We start from the raw sequence: 15,638 nt of genomic DNA, 5'->3' as shown, positions 1-15,638 counted from the left end.
GCCCTTCCTATAGTGACCAACTGCAGTATCCTGATTTACCTCCTCACAGATAATCGTGAAACTGACCGTATGAGACCGCTAGGATAACGGATTCTATCTTTACTAAAGTTAAACTTCAATAACCTCCCCCGATTCAACCTTAATGCTATAACACATTTGTTTAAAAGGCTAGTTGATTTGGTAAATTAATTTCATACCACATTTGGGTTTACATGTTTTTGCCTCATGTATTAGATGAAACAGACTCGGACTATACGGTATATTAGATATGTTACTAGTCAACAATCAACATGACATGATCCGTTTACGTTCTATTGTTCCAAGTACCATCACACGATATATACGTCTATTCATCTCCAAACAATTAATCTAGTCCCACGAGATGAAAAACTTCTTAGCTCTTTCTAGTACTACTTGCAAATTTTAACGAGTCCTTTTCCTCTTAAGCTTGCACCATATGTTGGGCATCATATAACTATCCAACCCTACACCACAAGAATGTAATCTAGTACTATTGATGATATGGTAAGGAACAATAGTACCACGTGGCATAGTTAAATCAATAGTCAAGTTGTATTGGAAGTCAAAGTCAAGATAAACTTGGATCAAGTCAAGTTGAGTTAGAGTCCAATCAAACTGACTTTGGGTCATAGAAGTTAAGTCCTTTCGAGTCACATATATTCAAATGTGGTCGCCCAAATTATAACTCTAATTCGACTTGATAGTTGTTAAAGCGTCCGTCATAAATAGACGTCATTGTTGAAAACTGAACCCCCAAGAGACGTGCCCCTCGGTAAAGAAAGGAAGAAGTGTGTCATTTGAGAACCAAGGTTACCCTTTCACTTTTTATTTAAAGGTAACTGATAGCAGCATTCAAATAAATAATTTATTTTTGTTTACTACTTTATACTTAATCACTCATTTTCTCCACCTCTCCAAAGTCTAATGTTCCTGCCTGAGACTTGGAGGGGTGAGTCATCGGTGAGTTATCTTCAAAGTTGATTAGTCTCTGATGATCTGCTGGGGAGGAGATTCCTGGAATCATTGCAAAATTTAACGAGAGTTAAAATAAAAGCCAATGCAGACCTTAATTCAACTACTCTGATGTTTAAATTAGGCCTCAAGAGGCAGCGAAGGGAAACACAGTAGGAAAATAAAAAACGATTGAGGAACAACTAATGAGCATACCTCCACCCGCAAGTGCAGACTTTCCTTTTACACTTTACCTGTGTATGAGAAGGGGTGGCTATTGGGACATTACTTAAGGGTATGAGATGTCCCATTGTCATGCTCTGTGGATCATGTTATCTCACGTTCTGTTGACCCTACCATACCATGTTCACGGAGAGGAATGCCTCATCATCATGCTATGGGAGTCATGTCATCCCACGTTCGTAGGGGAGAATGTCATATCACCATGCTACATAGGTCATGTCATCCCATGTCTAGTTGATCATGTTGTCCCATGATCGCGTGTGGAGGTGTTATATCATGCTTTGTAGATCTAAGAGTCAGATATCAGGTGCTGCAAAGTTGAGGAGGTTGGCAAGGCCAGGCTGAGGTGGTTGAGTTAAAGAGGTTGGTTGGTCATTGCTCGAGAAGTCGGGAGGTTAGCCTCTATTGGGAAAACTCCTCAAGAGGTAGACCTAGCTTGTTGGGAAAAGTCCTGGGGAGAGATAGATCTTGTTGAAAAGACTTCTTGGAAGAGGTGGCTGGCTAAGGTGGCCGACATGCTCAGTCAGAGTTGGCACACCATGGGGGTATATGTTGACCAAGTTTTAATCATGCCACCCAAACCTTCTACTGACTAAGTCAAGGGTCTGTCATGTGAATCGTTACTTTATCTCTACATCATCTAACTTAAATATTGGAGTGGCCGAGTCAAGTTCTGACTCTGCTATCCTCCTTACGTTTTCTTTTAAGTCTCAGACTCCTATTCGAAGATCTCCTTATTCAGGAATTTTCACCTGACTCCTGACGCTTGACTTAAGAACTAACACCCGACTCCTTTGAAGGTTGATTAGACTAGTATCCAACTGGTCAAAAGTACTCGGTCATGATTGCTTTGTTGAGTCATCCCCTCTCGATTTTGAACTAGACCAATTGTAAAGAAACAAATGCTTATAAAAAAAATAGAAATCACTAGTATAGTATGATCCCTTTTTGTTTTCTAATTTGGCATCTTACAAGTGATTTAATCTTGTAATTTTAGCTCATAATAGGAAATAATCTCACATTATCCAATGCACTATAAAGATATATCAAGATCAAGATAAAAGCAAAATACCACCACCAGATACCTACTATATTCTTAATCATTCACGTCGTACTAATTAGCTTAGATTTACTGATTTCCAATACAAATTTCCTCTCACAATCTTTCCTACCCCACAAAGATTGGAACTAGATCCACTCTTGACTAATTGATATAGTAGTTTCGGTTTGTTTAAGAACTAGTTGGGAGTGGTAGATATATAGATGATATGCAGTATAGCCTTTGGACTAACTTTATATTAATTAGAGATTGTCTTTTTTTAGTTGATCACAGGGCCCATTCCCACATGAACAAGAAGACGATCGAGCTTCATCGTTAAAACTTACTAGCTGTTGAAATCAAAGAAGACAAGCTGGTCGTAAGAATAAAAGAATTAAACAGAAGACTGACTGTGGAAAGAGAGAGGAGGAGAAAAAGAAGAAGAAGAAGAAGATATATATGATGATGAAAGAAGGAAGACTTAATTACAATTAAAGGCTGCACTTTTTAGCGGCAGAAGAAACTGATAAGAAGGTAGGGGAAGATGAGCGCACGTGTGGTTTCAGAGGAAGACCAAACTTGCATTTCAGCAGATATGTAGGGGACCAAATTAAGGAGATGTATGGATTTCATCATCATTTAATTAAGCTTGCTACTGATTCGAGCAAAACCCTAACTAACATCCACCAAACAAGCCAAAATATATTGCATCTTTTCTCCTTATCAAGTACGTTCTTGAGCTAGTTTGTGATCGACTGCGTTGCAATTGCATTTCCTAATTAAGAAAACAAATGGATTTTATTTGTCGCTTTTGGGTAATTGATGAGCAAATATGATGACATTTGTTTCAGTTCGTAGAGTTGCTACCTCTCTCCTCGTCATAGAAATAGGAGTTAAGAAGTAGTAGGGGAGTATCTCATCACGGGGGCGGCGGCACCGGTACCATCGCCGGAGCCGCCGCCGCTGAGAGCGGCGGAAGTGGAAGACTCACCGACGGTGGAAGAAGAGGCGGGCGGGTGACGCTTGCGCTTTTTTTTCTCGTAGGGGATGCCGCGGGCCTTGGCCTGACTCTCTCGGACATCGCGGAGGAAGATGCGGATGGCGCGGGCGGCGAAGGGATTGGTCTCCGGGGTGCCGTCGGCCTCCTCGTAGGCGGCGCGGAGCCGGCCGATGAGGGCGTCGAGGGATCCCCAGGCCTGGCGGAGCGGGCAGCCGCAGGGGCCCGGAGGGGCCGGCTGGCCATAGAAGGCGCACCCCGCGGCGTGCACCTTCGTCTTCCCGAACTGGTCGAGGTACCGCAGGAACTCGATGACGTGCGCCCCGCTGCACTGCGCCAGCACCAGCGGCGGCTTGTGGTTCCGCAGGTACGTCAGGAACGTGTTCCAGTCCCGCCGCTTCTGCGACTCGTACCGACTCGGCGCCGGTTGCGCCGCCGCCGGATGACCTCCGGACGACGTCGCCCCGTCCTCGCCGGCCGCAGATTCCATGCCCTGCTCCGCCCTGCCCTGCCCTGCCCCTCAAAATTCAACCAATTAGGGAATTTAAAAGGAGGAGGAGAGAATGTAAATAGGGAGAAATGGAGGGAGGTGGGAGAGTAAGGTTCACGTGGTGGCCCCTCGCGGACACAGGCCGCGGAGGAGGAGCGGTGGAACAGTGACACTGTAGCGAGGAGAAGTGAAAAGGAAAAGGAAAAGGAAAAAAAAGAAAACGATAAAAAGAAAAAGGTGGAGGGAAAAACCAAATGGACGATCGAAGAGTTGGGAGAATAGTAGTCGAAATGGTGGAATCTGTCACTTTAGCGGTTTCACATGATCGGCTCCATGACCATTTATGAGGAGATAAATCGAGAAACAAATCTAGAAATTGCATTTGGTCACGACAAAGGAGGGCATTGCCTGACTCGAATCCTTGTCCTCTTCTGCAACTATATTGCGTCGTAACCAACTCAGCTATGCTCCGGGGGTCAAAAGTCCCTTGGCGGTTCCTTGGGCGGCCCAACTACCCCTTATCTCAGTCAATTACAATGACTCAATCTCTAGACCTCCAGGTACTAGAGTTTATGAATCCGGTAGCCAAGTGAGAAGCGAAATTTCCCACCGACCACCAGGGTAAATCGGGAACGCACGCAGCGGCCAACCCAGATGCCCAGCATCCTTTAATTGCGATCCCCATTTGGAAGAAAATTTTTGTAAATACGTCGTAGCTAGGGATCGAATCGCAGGTGCCTGAATGATAACCCGAATGTCCTACCGCGGCACCGTGACCCCAGTGAAAACTCTATTTATTAATTGGATGCCTGCAAATTATGAGACAAATTGCAACGTGTCGACTCCTGCCGTAGGAAAAAGGAAATAACAACAAAAATTTTTTCAATGTATTTTATTTAACGCAAGAGTGTTCCTTGTGTGCGCGCTTCATTCTCTCATAAATTTATTATTAAGATAAACAATAAATTTAAATTACGAGCAAAAATATTTATTTAATTTTAAATATTTAAGATGTATCGAGGAAAAGAAAATTTAGAAAATTATTCAAAACGAAGAAATGTTAGTTTGAAAAAGTAAGAACAGAATTCTTTTAGAAATAATTTTCATGTAATTAAATATTCTTATTATCTTGTATGATTACATCACGATATAATTTAGAATATAATATGCATTTCCTTGGCTTACTCTAATAATCTATTTGCAACGACATAACTTAAATTAGAACCTTTAAATTTTTTATCTAACACGATGCGTTAGAGATGTACTAATATATTTTTTTAAGAGCAATAAATGTTGTATCTATTGTGCACCTGCTCGTAAGGTTAGCAATAGATTTGACTATTTGATTCCAAATTATATTTTATTTACTTCATTGGTTTGGATGGATTTGACAATCGACAAGACTTAAACAAAACTTAATTTGCTAGAAAATCGATTAATTAATTTCAAAATGATATTTTATTTACTTTACTAGTTTAATTTGGATGATTTGACAATTGAGAAGACCTAAACAATGGAACGCAATACCACACCATATTACATATCCAGATAAACAATAAATTTAAATTACGAGCTGGAATATTTATTTAATTTTAAGTGTTTAAGGCGTAAGGAAGAAAATAAATTTTGCAAAGTTATTCAAAACAAAGAAATATTAGTTTGAAAAACTAAGTATAGAGATTTTTTAAAATATTTTTTTATATGATTTGTGATCTTATATGATCTAGAATATAATATGCATGTCTTTGCCTTGCTAATTCTTCTATTGAATAGTGAGTAATAAATTAGAGAGTTACTAATTTTAATAAGTTATATATAGAGAGATATATATATTATTCTCATTTATCAAATACAATAACTACAATAACTTTAAGTGTAAATACCAATTACATCAATTACCTATTGTTGTTCTATATTTATACATATTAAAATTCAATTTAATATTAAGATGACTAGATATATTTAATAATTTGTTTCTCATCCTTTTATCAATACGCTAATATTGTAGTAGGATTTGTAATTTAATTTGCTATAATTATTGGATTATACAAGATAAAAATAAATAAAGGAAACATATAATGAAAGATTAACTTCATTGTCAATTGCAATTATAAATGGGGTGGCTCGTACGATCGATATAACTTAAATAAAAGATGGATGTGGAGTAACTAAAAGAAACATGTCTATACCTAGCTACTAGCTAGGCCCTTTTAAAAATCTTTATTAAATGGACAGCGTACACTTTTGGATTATGTGTTCATTCAAATACCTATTTAATGGGTACTATGAACATAATATATATTTGATTGACTGTGGATTAACTACTAATCGGCTAATCCACTATTACTCAATATGCATTCTCTAAATATATATATGTCATAAAATTCTAGGTAAACGTTCTCTAAATATATTGTATCTACTAATATAATGTTGCTCCGTTATGTTCCTATATTATAAAAATACTTTTATCATGAATTATATTAATATTTGTTAAGTTTTTTAATCATATTTTACTTTTTTAATAGAAAATATAAATATTATTTATTAAAATAATTATAAATATATATATATATATACACACAAATAACATCACAATGCTACAATACTTGAAAATAGACATATTTGATTATATCAGATTTTTTTTCAAATATATTTATAAAAAAAATAAAATTTAAAAAGTATTTTTATATATTTATTGAAAAAATATAAAAAAATAATGCTTACATGTTGTCAATATTTTTTTTCTTTTATAGCATGTCGACTTTATTAAGATATATAGATTTTAAAAATAAATATGAAAAATATTTAATATAGTTCTTTTCATCATAATTAAGTGTATTATGCTTAGATATATATTATTTTAATAATAAATTATCAATAGTTGAAATTCATATGATAATATTACTAATAGTGCCCCCATCTATAGAGACCATTAATGATAAGATTAAAAAATAAATTACATTATTAGATAATTAAGAAGCTAACATCATTTTTAAGGAAGCTAATGGCCGGCTGTTATTAATTCTCTAGGTTTGGTTTCAGGAAGCGGAGGAGGAAGAGGCGATACAGGAGGCGGCAGGCACCAGCAGAGCTCCCCTGCTGGCTAGCAACTGCGCGATGGCCTCGTAGCCCATGGACCTGGCCATGGCCAGCGGCGTGGCTCCCCGCTTGGTCTTGGCTTTCACGTCGGCTCCCGCTTCCAGGAGCGTCTCCACCGTGTCCAGGCAGCCGCTCTCCACCGCCAGGTGCAAGGGCGTGTGCCCTTCCACGTCCTGGCTCTCCACCTCCATCCCGAACTCCGCCAGCAGCGCCACCGCCCCGTGGTGCCCCTTGATCGCCGCCGCGTGCAGAGCCGTCAGTCCGTACTGGTCCCGGCCGCGCACGCCCACCCGCTTCTTCAGCAGCGACTCCAGACGCCGGAGGTCCCCCTTTCGCGACGCGGTCAGCACCATCTCCCCGCGTTCCAGCAGCTCCACCACATCTTCCTGCATTAACACAGAGACAATTTTTTCATCCAAAAATTAAATTAAATTTACCATGGATCAACAATGCCAGACATAAAAAATTAATTGAGATGAAAGATCAACTGGAGATGCAAAAAGGAAAAAGGAAAAAAAAAATGATAGGTGCCCGTGAAACGATGATGAGCTGGGTCACGGGTTCATGTCGCCATCTCTCCACGTCTTCAACTTGGCTTGCATGGCCGGATACAAACAATATTTGTGTTTTATATGCACAAAAAACATACAGGAAGACACGCAAAGAGGACGACCTTTCTCCTCTTGAATCTTGATTGAGATTTGAGACCGAGTAATCCATTGAATCAAGACATTCTTCATCAATAAACATTTTATCGAAGTACTAATTTTTGTAAAAGAAAAGGAGTAAATTTGGTGTAGTGGAAGGAAATGGGAGATTTGATTAACTTACATGTCCTTTATCACGGGCCGCATCGAGCGGCGTGCGTCCTCGGGCGGTGGCGGTGCTGGGGTCGGCGCCCAACTCCAGAAGCACAGTGACAGTGGCGGCGTCACCGTTCGACGCCGCCCGGTACAGCGCCGTCCTCCCGTCTCGGCTCCGTGCATCCCTGTCCGCGCCCCATCTCTCAACCAACTCCCTCACGCACCTCGCCTGACCCTTCCCTGCCGCCACCATCAGAGGGGTCCGCCCCTCCGCGTCCCTCGCCTCCTGGCCGTCCTCCCCCTGCAGCGCCCGCCTCAGCTCCTCCAAGTCCCCAGCCGCCGCCGAGGCGTGGGCCCGCGTCCACCCCTTGGGCGTGGCGGCGGCCACGGGCAGGGGAGTGGACCCGGAGGGCGCCTCCGGAGGGAGGAGGGGGAGGAGATGTGGCTGGCGACGCAGCAGGTGGCGGACGGCCGCGGTGTCCCCGAGGGCGGCGGCGTGGCGGAGCAGGAAAGGGCCGACGTAGGCGACCTTGAGTTTGACATCGTGGGAGGCGGGGACGGATGCCTCGGAGACGGAGGCCTTGATGAGGAAGCGGTCGGAGGGGGAGCGGGGGAAGGAGGTGGGCGGGTGAGGCTGTGGGCGAAGGATGACGTGCAGGGCGGCCGAGGCCAGCGGGGGAAGGACGCCGGAAGGGGGGTTGACGTGGAACTTGGCCGGAGAGGAGGTCTGGACCTTGAATGCGACGACGCAGGTGGGGTGGAGGGAGCGGAGGTGGAGAGTGGATCGGCACTTGGTGCCGGGCTTGAACTCGATAACCACCTCTGATTCCACCACCTCAACCAGCTTCTCCGCCGCCACTACCGCCATCGCCATTGATAGGCACAGAGAGCGAGAGAAGAGGAGGCAGTTGTGATGATGAAGAGATGAAGGAGGCAATGAACAAAGGATCGTTTTAGCTTTGTCCGATACTAGAAGAAGACAGACAGGATTGATACTGATTGTCCCATAGTACAAGTATCCAGCAATTAACACTGGGCAAGCTGTAATAGGAAGTATAATCTAATGCGTATAGCAAAGTGGATGATGAGATGAAATAGCTAGGGAATATTTTATAATATTTGTAAAATAAAAATGATATCTCTACAATATTTTTCAAGAACAGAGAAAAATTAAGTATATTATTTTTTAAATACAATCTTGTTTCATGTTTGTCTCACTTTATTTTTCTCTTGCCAAACTCATTTTATGATGCTATATCGAAAAGACTAGTAGTTCAATGTGAATATTTCAATAGAAACAACAAAAGCTATATATCCTGCCAGTTAAATTTGGATTAATTATCTCTTATATTAATCAGAATTAATCTCGAAGCCAATTGCAAATCTAAAATTAATAGGCCAGTTAGAAGCTGGGCCTTGCTTAAATTCTCACACGTACATACGTTTGATGCATTCATAGGCCAAAAATTAATGCTTCCTCAACTAGCTAGTGCATTAATAGATAGATTAATTAATCAAGGAGAAGACATTCTACATCTAAGACCTAACTCCCTGTCCTAGTTATATATTTCTGCACTACTCTCTCCTGTCAAATTTCATTGCTCTATAAGTCTTGGTCACAGTCACACATTAATTTTCCATGTGTTAGGTCGATCGTCATGTTGAACTAGTTGTGCAATTTTTGGACGTCAGCTCAGACCTCCATTAAATTATTGAGCCATGCATGATAGACAAAATTATATTGGCAAATCTTGACTGAGCTTGATAGAGCCAGCTTAATTAATTATGTAGTGCAATATTACTCCATCGTCCAGCAATAAATTAACTGATCAATTTAGATTCATTTTTTGGGGGAACTGAATGCCTGAATTGGCATGAAAGAACCAGTCGATCACATCAAAATTCTACAAAATTAAGCTCTCAGATAACGTTAATCACACAATAGATGGTTTCAGTAGGAACCAGAAAAAGCCAAAGATGAGGAACGTAACCCTAGCTAGCTAGCTACTCTACTCAATCAAGGAACATATATAATTAAGCTGATAAATTAATGGATATTCTCAAGAGCACATGCTGATTAATTATAGCATATTTAATGTTTAGATAAGCATGCAGAGACATCTCGGCTTCTCCGGATGGGAGGAGGGGACAAGATATATTACCTAACTCTGTACAGAATATATAGCATTATTTCTCAGGAAGAAATTAGGTCAGCATGGCTTATGAAATACTCCATTAATTCCTTGATTCAAAGATCTATATATTCAAAGTAGATGCCTGCGGATCTATCGATATGTTAAATTATCGGATTGTTTCCTTGTGGATATCTAATATAATCCTTGCTGACATCAAGAACATGAAGTTGGAACTGGTACTCAAGCTGATGAGTGCATGGATGAATATGAGTATATATGATCCATATATTATGGGAGACAGACATATGGTACGTTAGTTCACAGGGTTCTTGCGTACGCATGTCCATGCATGTCTACATCTGAAAACAAAGAGGGTTGACCTTTGCAAGCAGCTGGTTTACATGCACCCAATCAAGCATTGAAAGTTCTCACATGTCACTCTCTGGGCTTGTTTATTGATTGTTGTTTAGTATCTTGTACTCCATGCACATGGTTGAGGAAAGAGTAAAGAAGCTAGCAGGAGCATTAATCATTACTGAAGATGACCTCTAGCTCAACACTCATCATTTATGTGTTTGGAATTGGATGTGAGTTCAAATTTGGACTGATGTGGGAAAAGTACTCATTGCATCTTTGATGAGGGTAACTTAAAACACATATATCTCAACCAGCTAGCCAATCAAGTGCATGCCCTCACAGTTAGGTGAATTCATCAACCTCAAACTTTTTAAATCTAGTAGTTATCTGGAATCAAGGTAAATTTAACTACCTCTAACTTGATAGGGTGTCACTTTTTGGAGATTCTTTTGACTATTCCACTACTATAACTTCAATCAACAACCTTTCTTGGAGATTCTTTGACAATGAGATCATTAACCCTACGTACAATGATTTTTTCCATCACAAGATCCTTTCTTTCTTTCCCTCTAAATGCCAGTTAAGCAACTCGATCATTGTTTAGACTGGCAAGCAATGATTGACCTTGTGATCATCAGTAGCCCTACAAACTAAAGTAGGAGAGAAAGTACCAATAGCTCTCTATAGGTTAGGTTTAAAGACATCAAACAAAGCCCTGAAAGTCAAGCAAGTTGAAACCCAACGTTGTGTGGTCCACCTCCTTCAATATAATTCTTGATCAAGAGTTTATAAATTTGGCCACACTCTTTTTAGGAGAGGTCTGTACTACGTACGTGTTACAATGATTAACCACGAGCATTCGATGAGGTCAACAAATATATCTATTTAGTTGGTCGATGATATAGTTTAGATGTCACGAATTAATTGGCTGAATCGAGCATATTGGTGGTGTACAACAAGGACAGTACTGCTAGCTTCTCCCCAAGATTTTGTTGAACCCAACTCATCACACCGTGTGTGTTTGTGAGAGAGGGAATTTAATACAATTCCGTGATTCAAGAAACTTTTTGACTGGTTCGACGTCTTCCTCACCGACAGCTCACAAGGACAAGAAAAAGAGTCTCTCCTCGCTCCTCTACTTCCACATCCATGCCAACTAAGTGGCTGGTATTTGTATATATATATAATAGTAAGGGTACTTCTTGAATATTATAGTTTCACCATTTAATTATATTCTTATAAAATCTATACTGTACGCATGCATGATCACATATATGCATCATCCATCAGCTCTAGTTAATCTTGACACAACCATGGATACGTAATATCTAAACCCTCCTCACACACAAACAAAAGAAATAATGGTTGTCTCCTTGTGCCAGGGTTAGGTTTTGTTGCAGCCTCCAATCTGTTTCTTTCACTCCACCTGTCTCGCGAACCATGGAATTTTTGCAGCCTGATTACCTCACTTCATTTAATTCCGTTCTCTTCTAAACAAGATAGGCCAATCAAAGAAGAAAGGCTATAGATAGAGCCCCTTCTTCATAGTTAGCCTGATTTCCAGAGGGGCGAGAAGAAGAAGGGTAGATTTTCTTTGGCTGTGCATGGCTGCCATGGCAAGTAGTGGGGAGGACACATCTACTAGCCCTGGCGAAGGAGGAGGAGGAGGAGGCGACCGAGGAAGAAATGGAGGGAGCTCAAGCAATAGCACCATCGAGGAGAGTGATCAGGACCAGAGGACGAGAGGAGTGCGCCAATACGTCAGATCAAAGAACCCGAGAATTCGGTGGACGCCAGAATTGCACCTTTGCTTCGTTCGCGCAGTCAAGAAGCTTGGTGGCAAAGCCAGTGAGTTAGATCTTTTTGATCTCGAAAAAGCTCCTCGGTTTCTGGATCTAAAGCTGTGCAATCGATCTCTGATTTCATCTTGTTAAAAGCAGGAGCAACACCAAAGCTGGTACTTCAGCTGATGAATGTAAAGGGACTCAGCATAGCTCATATCAAGAGTCACCTCCAGGTTTGAGTTTTTTGATATATCAACCATATAAAGACGACGTATGTATGTATTCTTAAGTTTTTGCAACTTAATTTCTCGTGATTAATCACATATTTGTTTACAGATGTATAGAAGCAAGAAGGTGGATGATTCAGGCCACGGTATATACAAAATAAAAACAAAAACTGAACGTCACCTTCCATTCTTCTTGTAATTATTAATCAATAGGGTTTAGTATATAGATTGACAAATCCTGATTGATTACTTGTTTCAGTTATGAAGCATCCACAAATAATGTTGGAAAGCAGTACTGAGCAACATGCCTACAGTCTCAACAAGTTTCCAACATTGCACACTACTTGTAATTATAATAACACTTGGAGGTACTTAAAATCAGCTTCTGAAACAAATACACAGTTAAATTAATAAATTACCATGACTATTTAAAGTTTTTTTTTCATTAATTATAATCTGCAGATCAGATCAGTTTTCATGGAGCAACCACAGATCACATTGGATATTTCAAAACCAAATCCTCAGAAAGGCCATGAGTGATGCTGCTGCTGCAACAGCTGCTAATGGATTAAGATATCATGATTTGGCAAATGCCATGGTACCTTCACATCCAAGCACCAAAACAGACAGAGAAACTCTCAGTCATGATCAAAATGTTCAAGAAGGAAGCCAAGAGCCCGATCTCACTCTATCTCTGAGTATTGGATTATCAAGGAAGGATAAAAGACCGAAAACTTTAGGAGACAAGTCAACTGCAACAGATCATAGCAAGCCATCACTCTCTTTGTTTACTTCTTCTTCTTCTTCAAGAGTACTGGAGACATGATGCCAAAGCAGCCAGACCTGGATCAGCAGGTTAGAAGAAAAAGATCAATTAATTAATCAGAGCTTGACAATCAAGTACTATAGATCTGACTGCATGATCCTAATGTAGTGAGATGTTTGGTACTTGAACTTGTTTATATATTGTATGACAGGATTAAGCATAGATCAAGCACCTGTGTATTTGTACTGTAGAATATTAATTAAATGGCATGCACTTGTTGAGATTACATATAGATTAAATAGGTGAGAGGTATATATTTAAGGTCTATGTATCGAGGTTAGATACTTTAATTTATGGGTGAAGAGTTAAATTGATCTTATGAACCTAGGAAATTACTGAAATCTAGCAGTCTAATAAATTGACTAGAATGATAAATTTAACAAATGGGTTAAAAGTAGTTTTGTACACACATCTTGTTTATAAAAACTTTGACTAATTTATGACTCATTAATTAATTAAAGAGGTCAAATGAATTATAAATAAGTTATAGTATATAATTAAATAGGTCGTAAATCATATGTTACAATTTGTATGCTAGCTAGCTATATATATTATATATTTCAACTTTTCCACAAAGTAAAACACTGTGAGTGATAAAAATGTTGGGATCACAGATGATAATTCTAACATTGCATGTTAATTAATTTGTTCAACTTTAAAAAAAAAAATTATGTAACTATGTGTCATTATATTTTATTGAGGTCCCAAAGCATATACAAGAGGTTGAGATTAGAATGTCCATACATTGAATTCACAAAATAATTATTTATCTAAATAGTAATTGATATATATGTTACTTAACAAAACTACTTTGGTTAGACAATTCAATGACTTATTTGTCATATTCTAAATGAACTATTCAACCTTTGCATATATAAGGACTTAATGAGTTTATGTGATAAAATTTTCTCTCCATGTAGACTAGTATAAATTTATTTAAATAATAATACTTAATGTGATTTGATATAAGTGTACAAGAGAATCAAATATAAAAATATTAAACGACTGAAGATTTGGTTAACGAGTTTGATGCAGGACTTAGTTGAGTTTTAATGGATCGATCTTAACTTTTGATTTGGGAATCATAACGAGATATTTTTCACGTCAAATCGAAAATAGTTCAGAGATCTATATTTGTTACTGGATGGAATATGTTACAGATTAGTTTCGGATTTAAGAAATATTATTTAGGATCTATTTTGGAAGTTTCTGTTAGAATCTAATGGGACAATTATATAATTAAATGAATATATATGGTCATCAAATAAATTAAGTCAAAATTTGTGATCTAAATTTTATTTGGAATTTGACTTAAGGGCATAAATGTTATGAATTGTAATTGTGGATACCATTTTGTAATTCTAATTTGATGAGGGGCCAAATTAGAATTATGTCAATCTTTATAAGGGGTTATGGTCCCCAAAAGGCAGAGCGACAAATTTATTTTTCTGAATCCCCATCGTCAGAAAAACTACGGAAACTTAAGGAACTCTGCACCTTTTGGAAGATCATCCTCGGCTGCTAGCGATGGATTCCGGTACGCTTCCGAATTTTTGTTCTTGTTGTTTCTTAAGAATTGGATAGCAGATAAATGCGTTGAAATTTCTCAACATTAAGGAAAATACCAACAATTGGTATCAGAGCGAGGTTTATCTCAGTTCTTAAGAAATTCTACCATACTGTTCGGTTTTCTTTCTGGTTTTTTCGCGTTTTCTCTGGCCGAACACGGATTTTTCGCGATTTCTCTGCGTGTTTGGCCGACGACGAACACGGCAACGCACCGGTGCTGTCTGCGTGCGAGAGATCCCTGTGACGTCGGCGAAGTAAGAAACGGCGGCCTGGTGCAGGCGTTGGCAAGGCATGCGGCGTCGGCAAGGCAATCGCCGGCGGCAGGCGAACTACAGCGCGCAGACGGGCAGAACTGCAGTGCACGGCGTTGGTTAGAGAAGGAAATTAACGTGGTTTTTTTTTTAATTAATTAGTTAATTTAAAAACCACCGAAACGTGGTTTCATTAAGTTAATTAATTAACAAAAAAAAAAGGAAAGAAACCACCGTGGTTTCATTAAGTTAATTAAAAAAAAAACACGTTTCGGTGCATGAACCATTGCATTGGTTTTGGCAACGTAGTGGAAACGTGGTGTATTATGATTAAAAAAAAAACCACCACTTAACTGTTGCATCCAATTAATTATTTAAATTTTAAATAATTATTTACAGTCCAATTAAATGAGGTGTGGGCCTCATTTAATTATTTACGGTTCAATTAATTATTTAAAATTTAAATACTTATTTACAGTCCAATTAAATGAGGCGTGGGCCTTATTTAAATTTTACAATTCAATTAATTGTTTAGATTAAATAATTACAGTTAATCACATGGCATTTTAAATGAACAGTGATGTGCATGGGATCAATTTTTCACATGAAATGTGAGCCTAATTCTTTTCCCATTAATTAAATTTCAAATTACATGACCGTCAGTTAATTAATTTTACAATTAATTACATGGTCGTGAGTTCATTTAAAAATTAACCTTTGTTTTTAATCTTATTCTTTAATTAGCATTTAGTTCTTTATTCAAATTAAATAAGTTGAATTATGATGTTGCCAAAGTGACCTCTCTAATTTGGTTTGTTTAATTTTGAATTTAGAATGTTTGTAATT

General features: G+C 39.0%; 2 protein-coding genes and 1 pseudogene across 2 annotated transcripts; 1 reads left to right on the top strand and 2 right to left on the bottom strand.

Moving 5' to 3' along the window:
* Positions 1 to 839: 839 nt before the first annotated feature.
* Positions 840 to 3,764, bottom strand: LOC141841790 (protein LIGHT-DEPENDENT SHORT HYPOCOTYLS 5-like). Its single transcript, XM_074729983.1, has 2 exons — positions 3,246 to 3,764; positions 840 to 1,035 (listed from the first exon to the last, which is right to left on the bottom strand). The coding sequence occupies exons 1-2, from the start codon at positions 3,739 to 3,741 to the stop codon at positions 911 to 913; spliced, it is 621 nt and encodes a 206-aa protein (XP_074586084.1). The 5' UTR covers positions 3,742 to 3,764; the 3' UTR covers positions 840 to 910.
* A 2,870-nt stretch (positions 3,765 to 6,634) lies between these two features.
* Positions 6,635 to 8,678, bottom strand: LOC141841789 (uncharacterized). The gene is made up of 2 exons (XM_074729981.1): positions 7,672 to 8,678; positions 6,635 to 7,226 (listed from the first exon to the last, which is right to left on the bottom strand). Exons 1-2 carry the CDS (start codon positions 8,515 to 8,517, stop codon positions 6,780 to 6,782), a joined length of 1,293 nt encoding a protein of 430 aa, XP_074586082.1. The 5' UTR covers positions 8,518 to 8,678; the 3' UTR covers positions 6,635 to 6,779.
* A 3,006-nt stretch (positions 8,679 to 11,684) lies between these two features.
* LOC141842225 (uncharacterized) lies at positions 11,685 to 13,178 on the top strand (annotated as a pseudogene).
* Positions 13,179 to 15,638: the final 2,460 nt, after the last annotated feature.

Source organism: Curcuma longa, chromosome 11, assembly GCF_044706935.1.
Source record: "Curcuma longa cultivar G26 ecotype Majalengka, Jawa Barat chromosome 11, ITB_CL_G26_1.1, whole genome shotgun sequence".
Classification (NCBI taxonomy): domain Eukaryota; kingdom Viridiplantae; phylum Streptophyta; class Magnoliopsida; order Zingiberales; family Zingiberaceae; genus Curcuma; species Curcuma longa.
The sequence above is the reverse complement of the archived record's forward strand: the minus strand, read 5'-3'. Positions and strand labels throughout refer to the sequence as shown.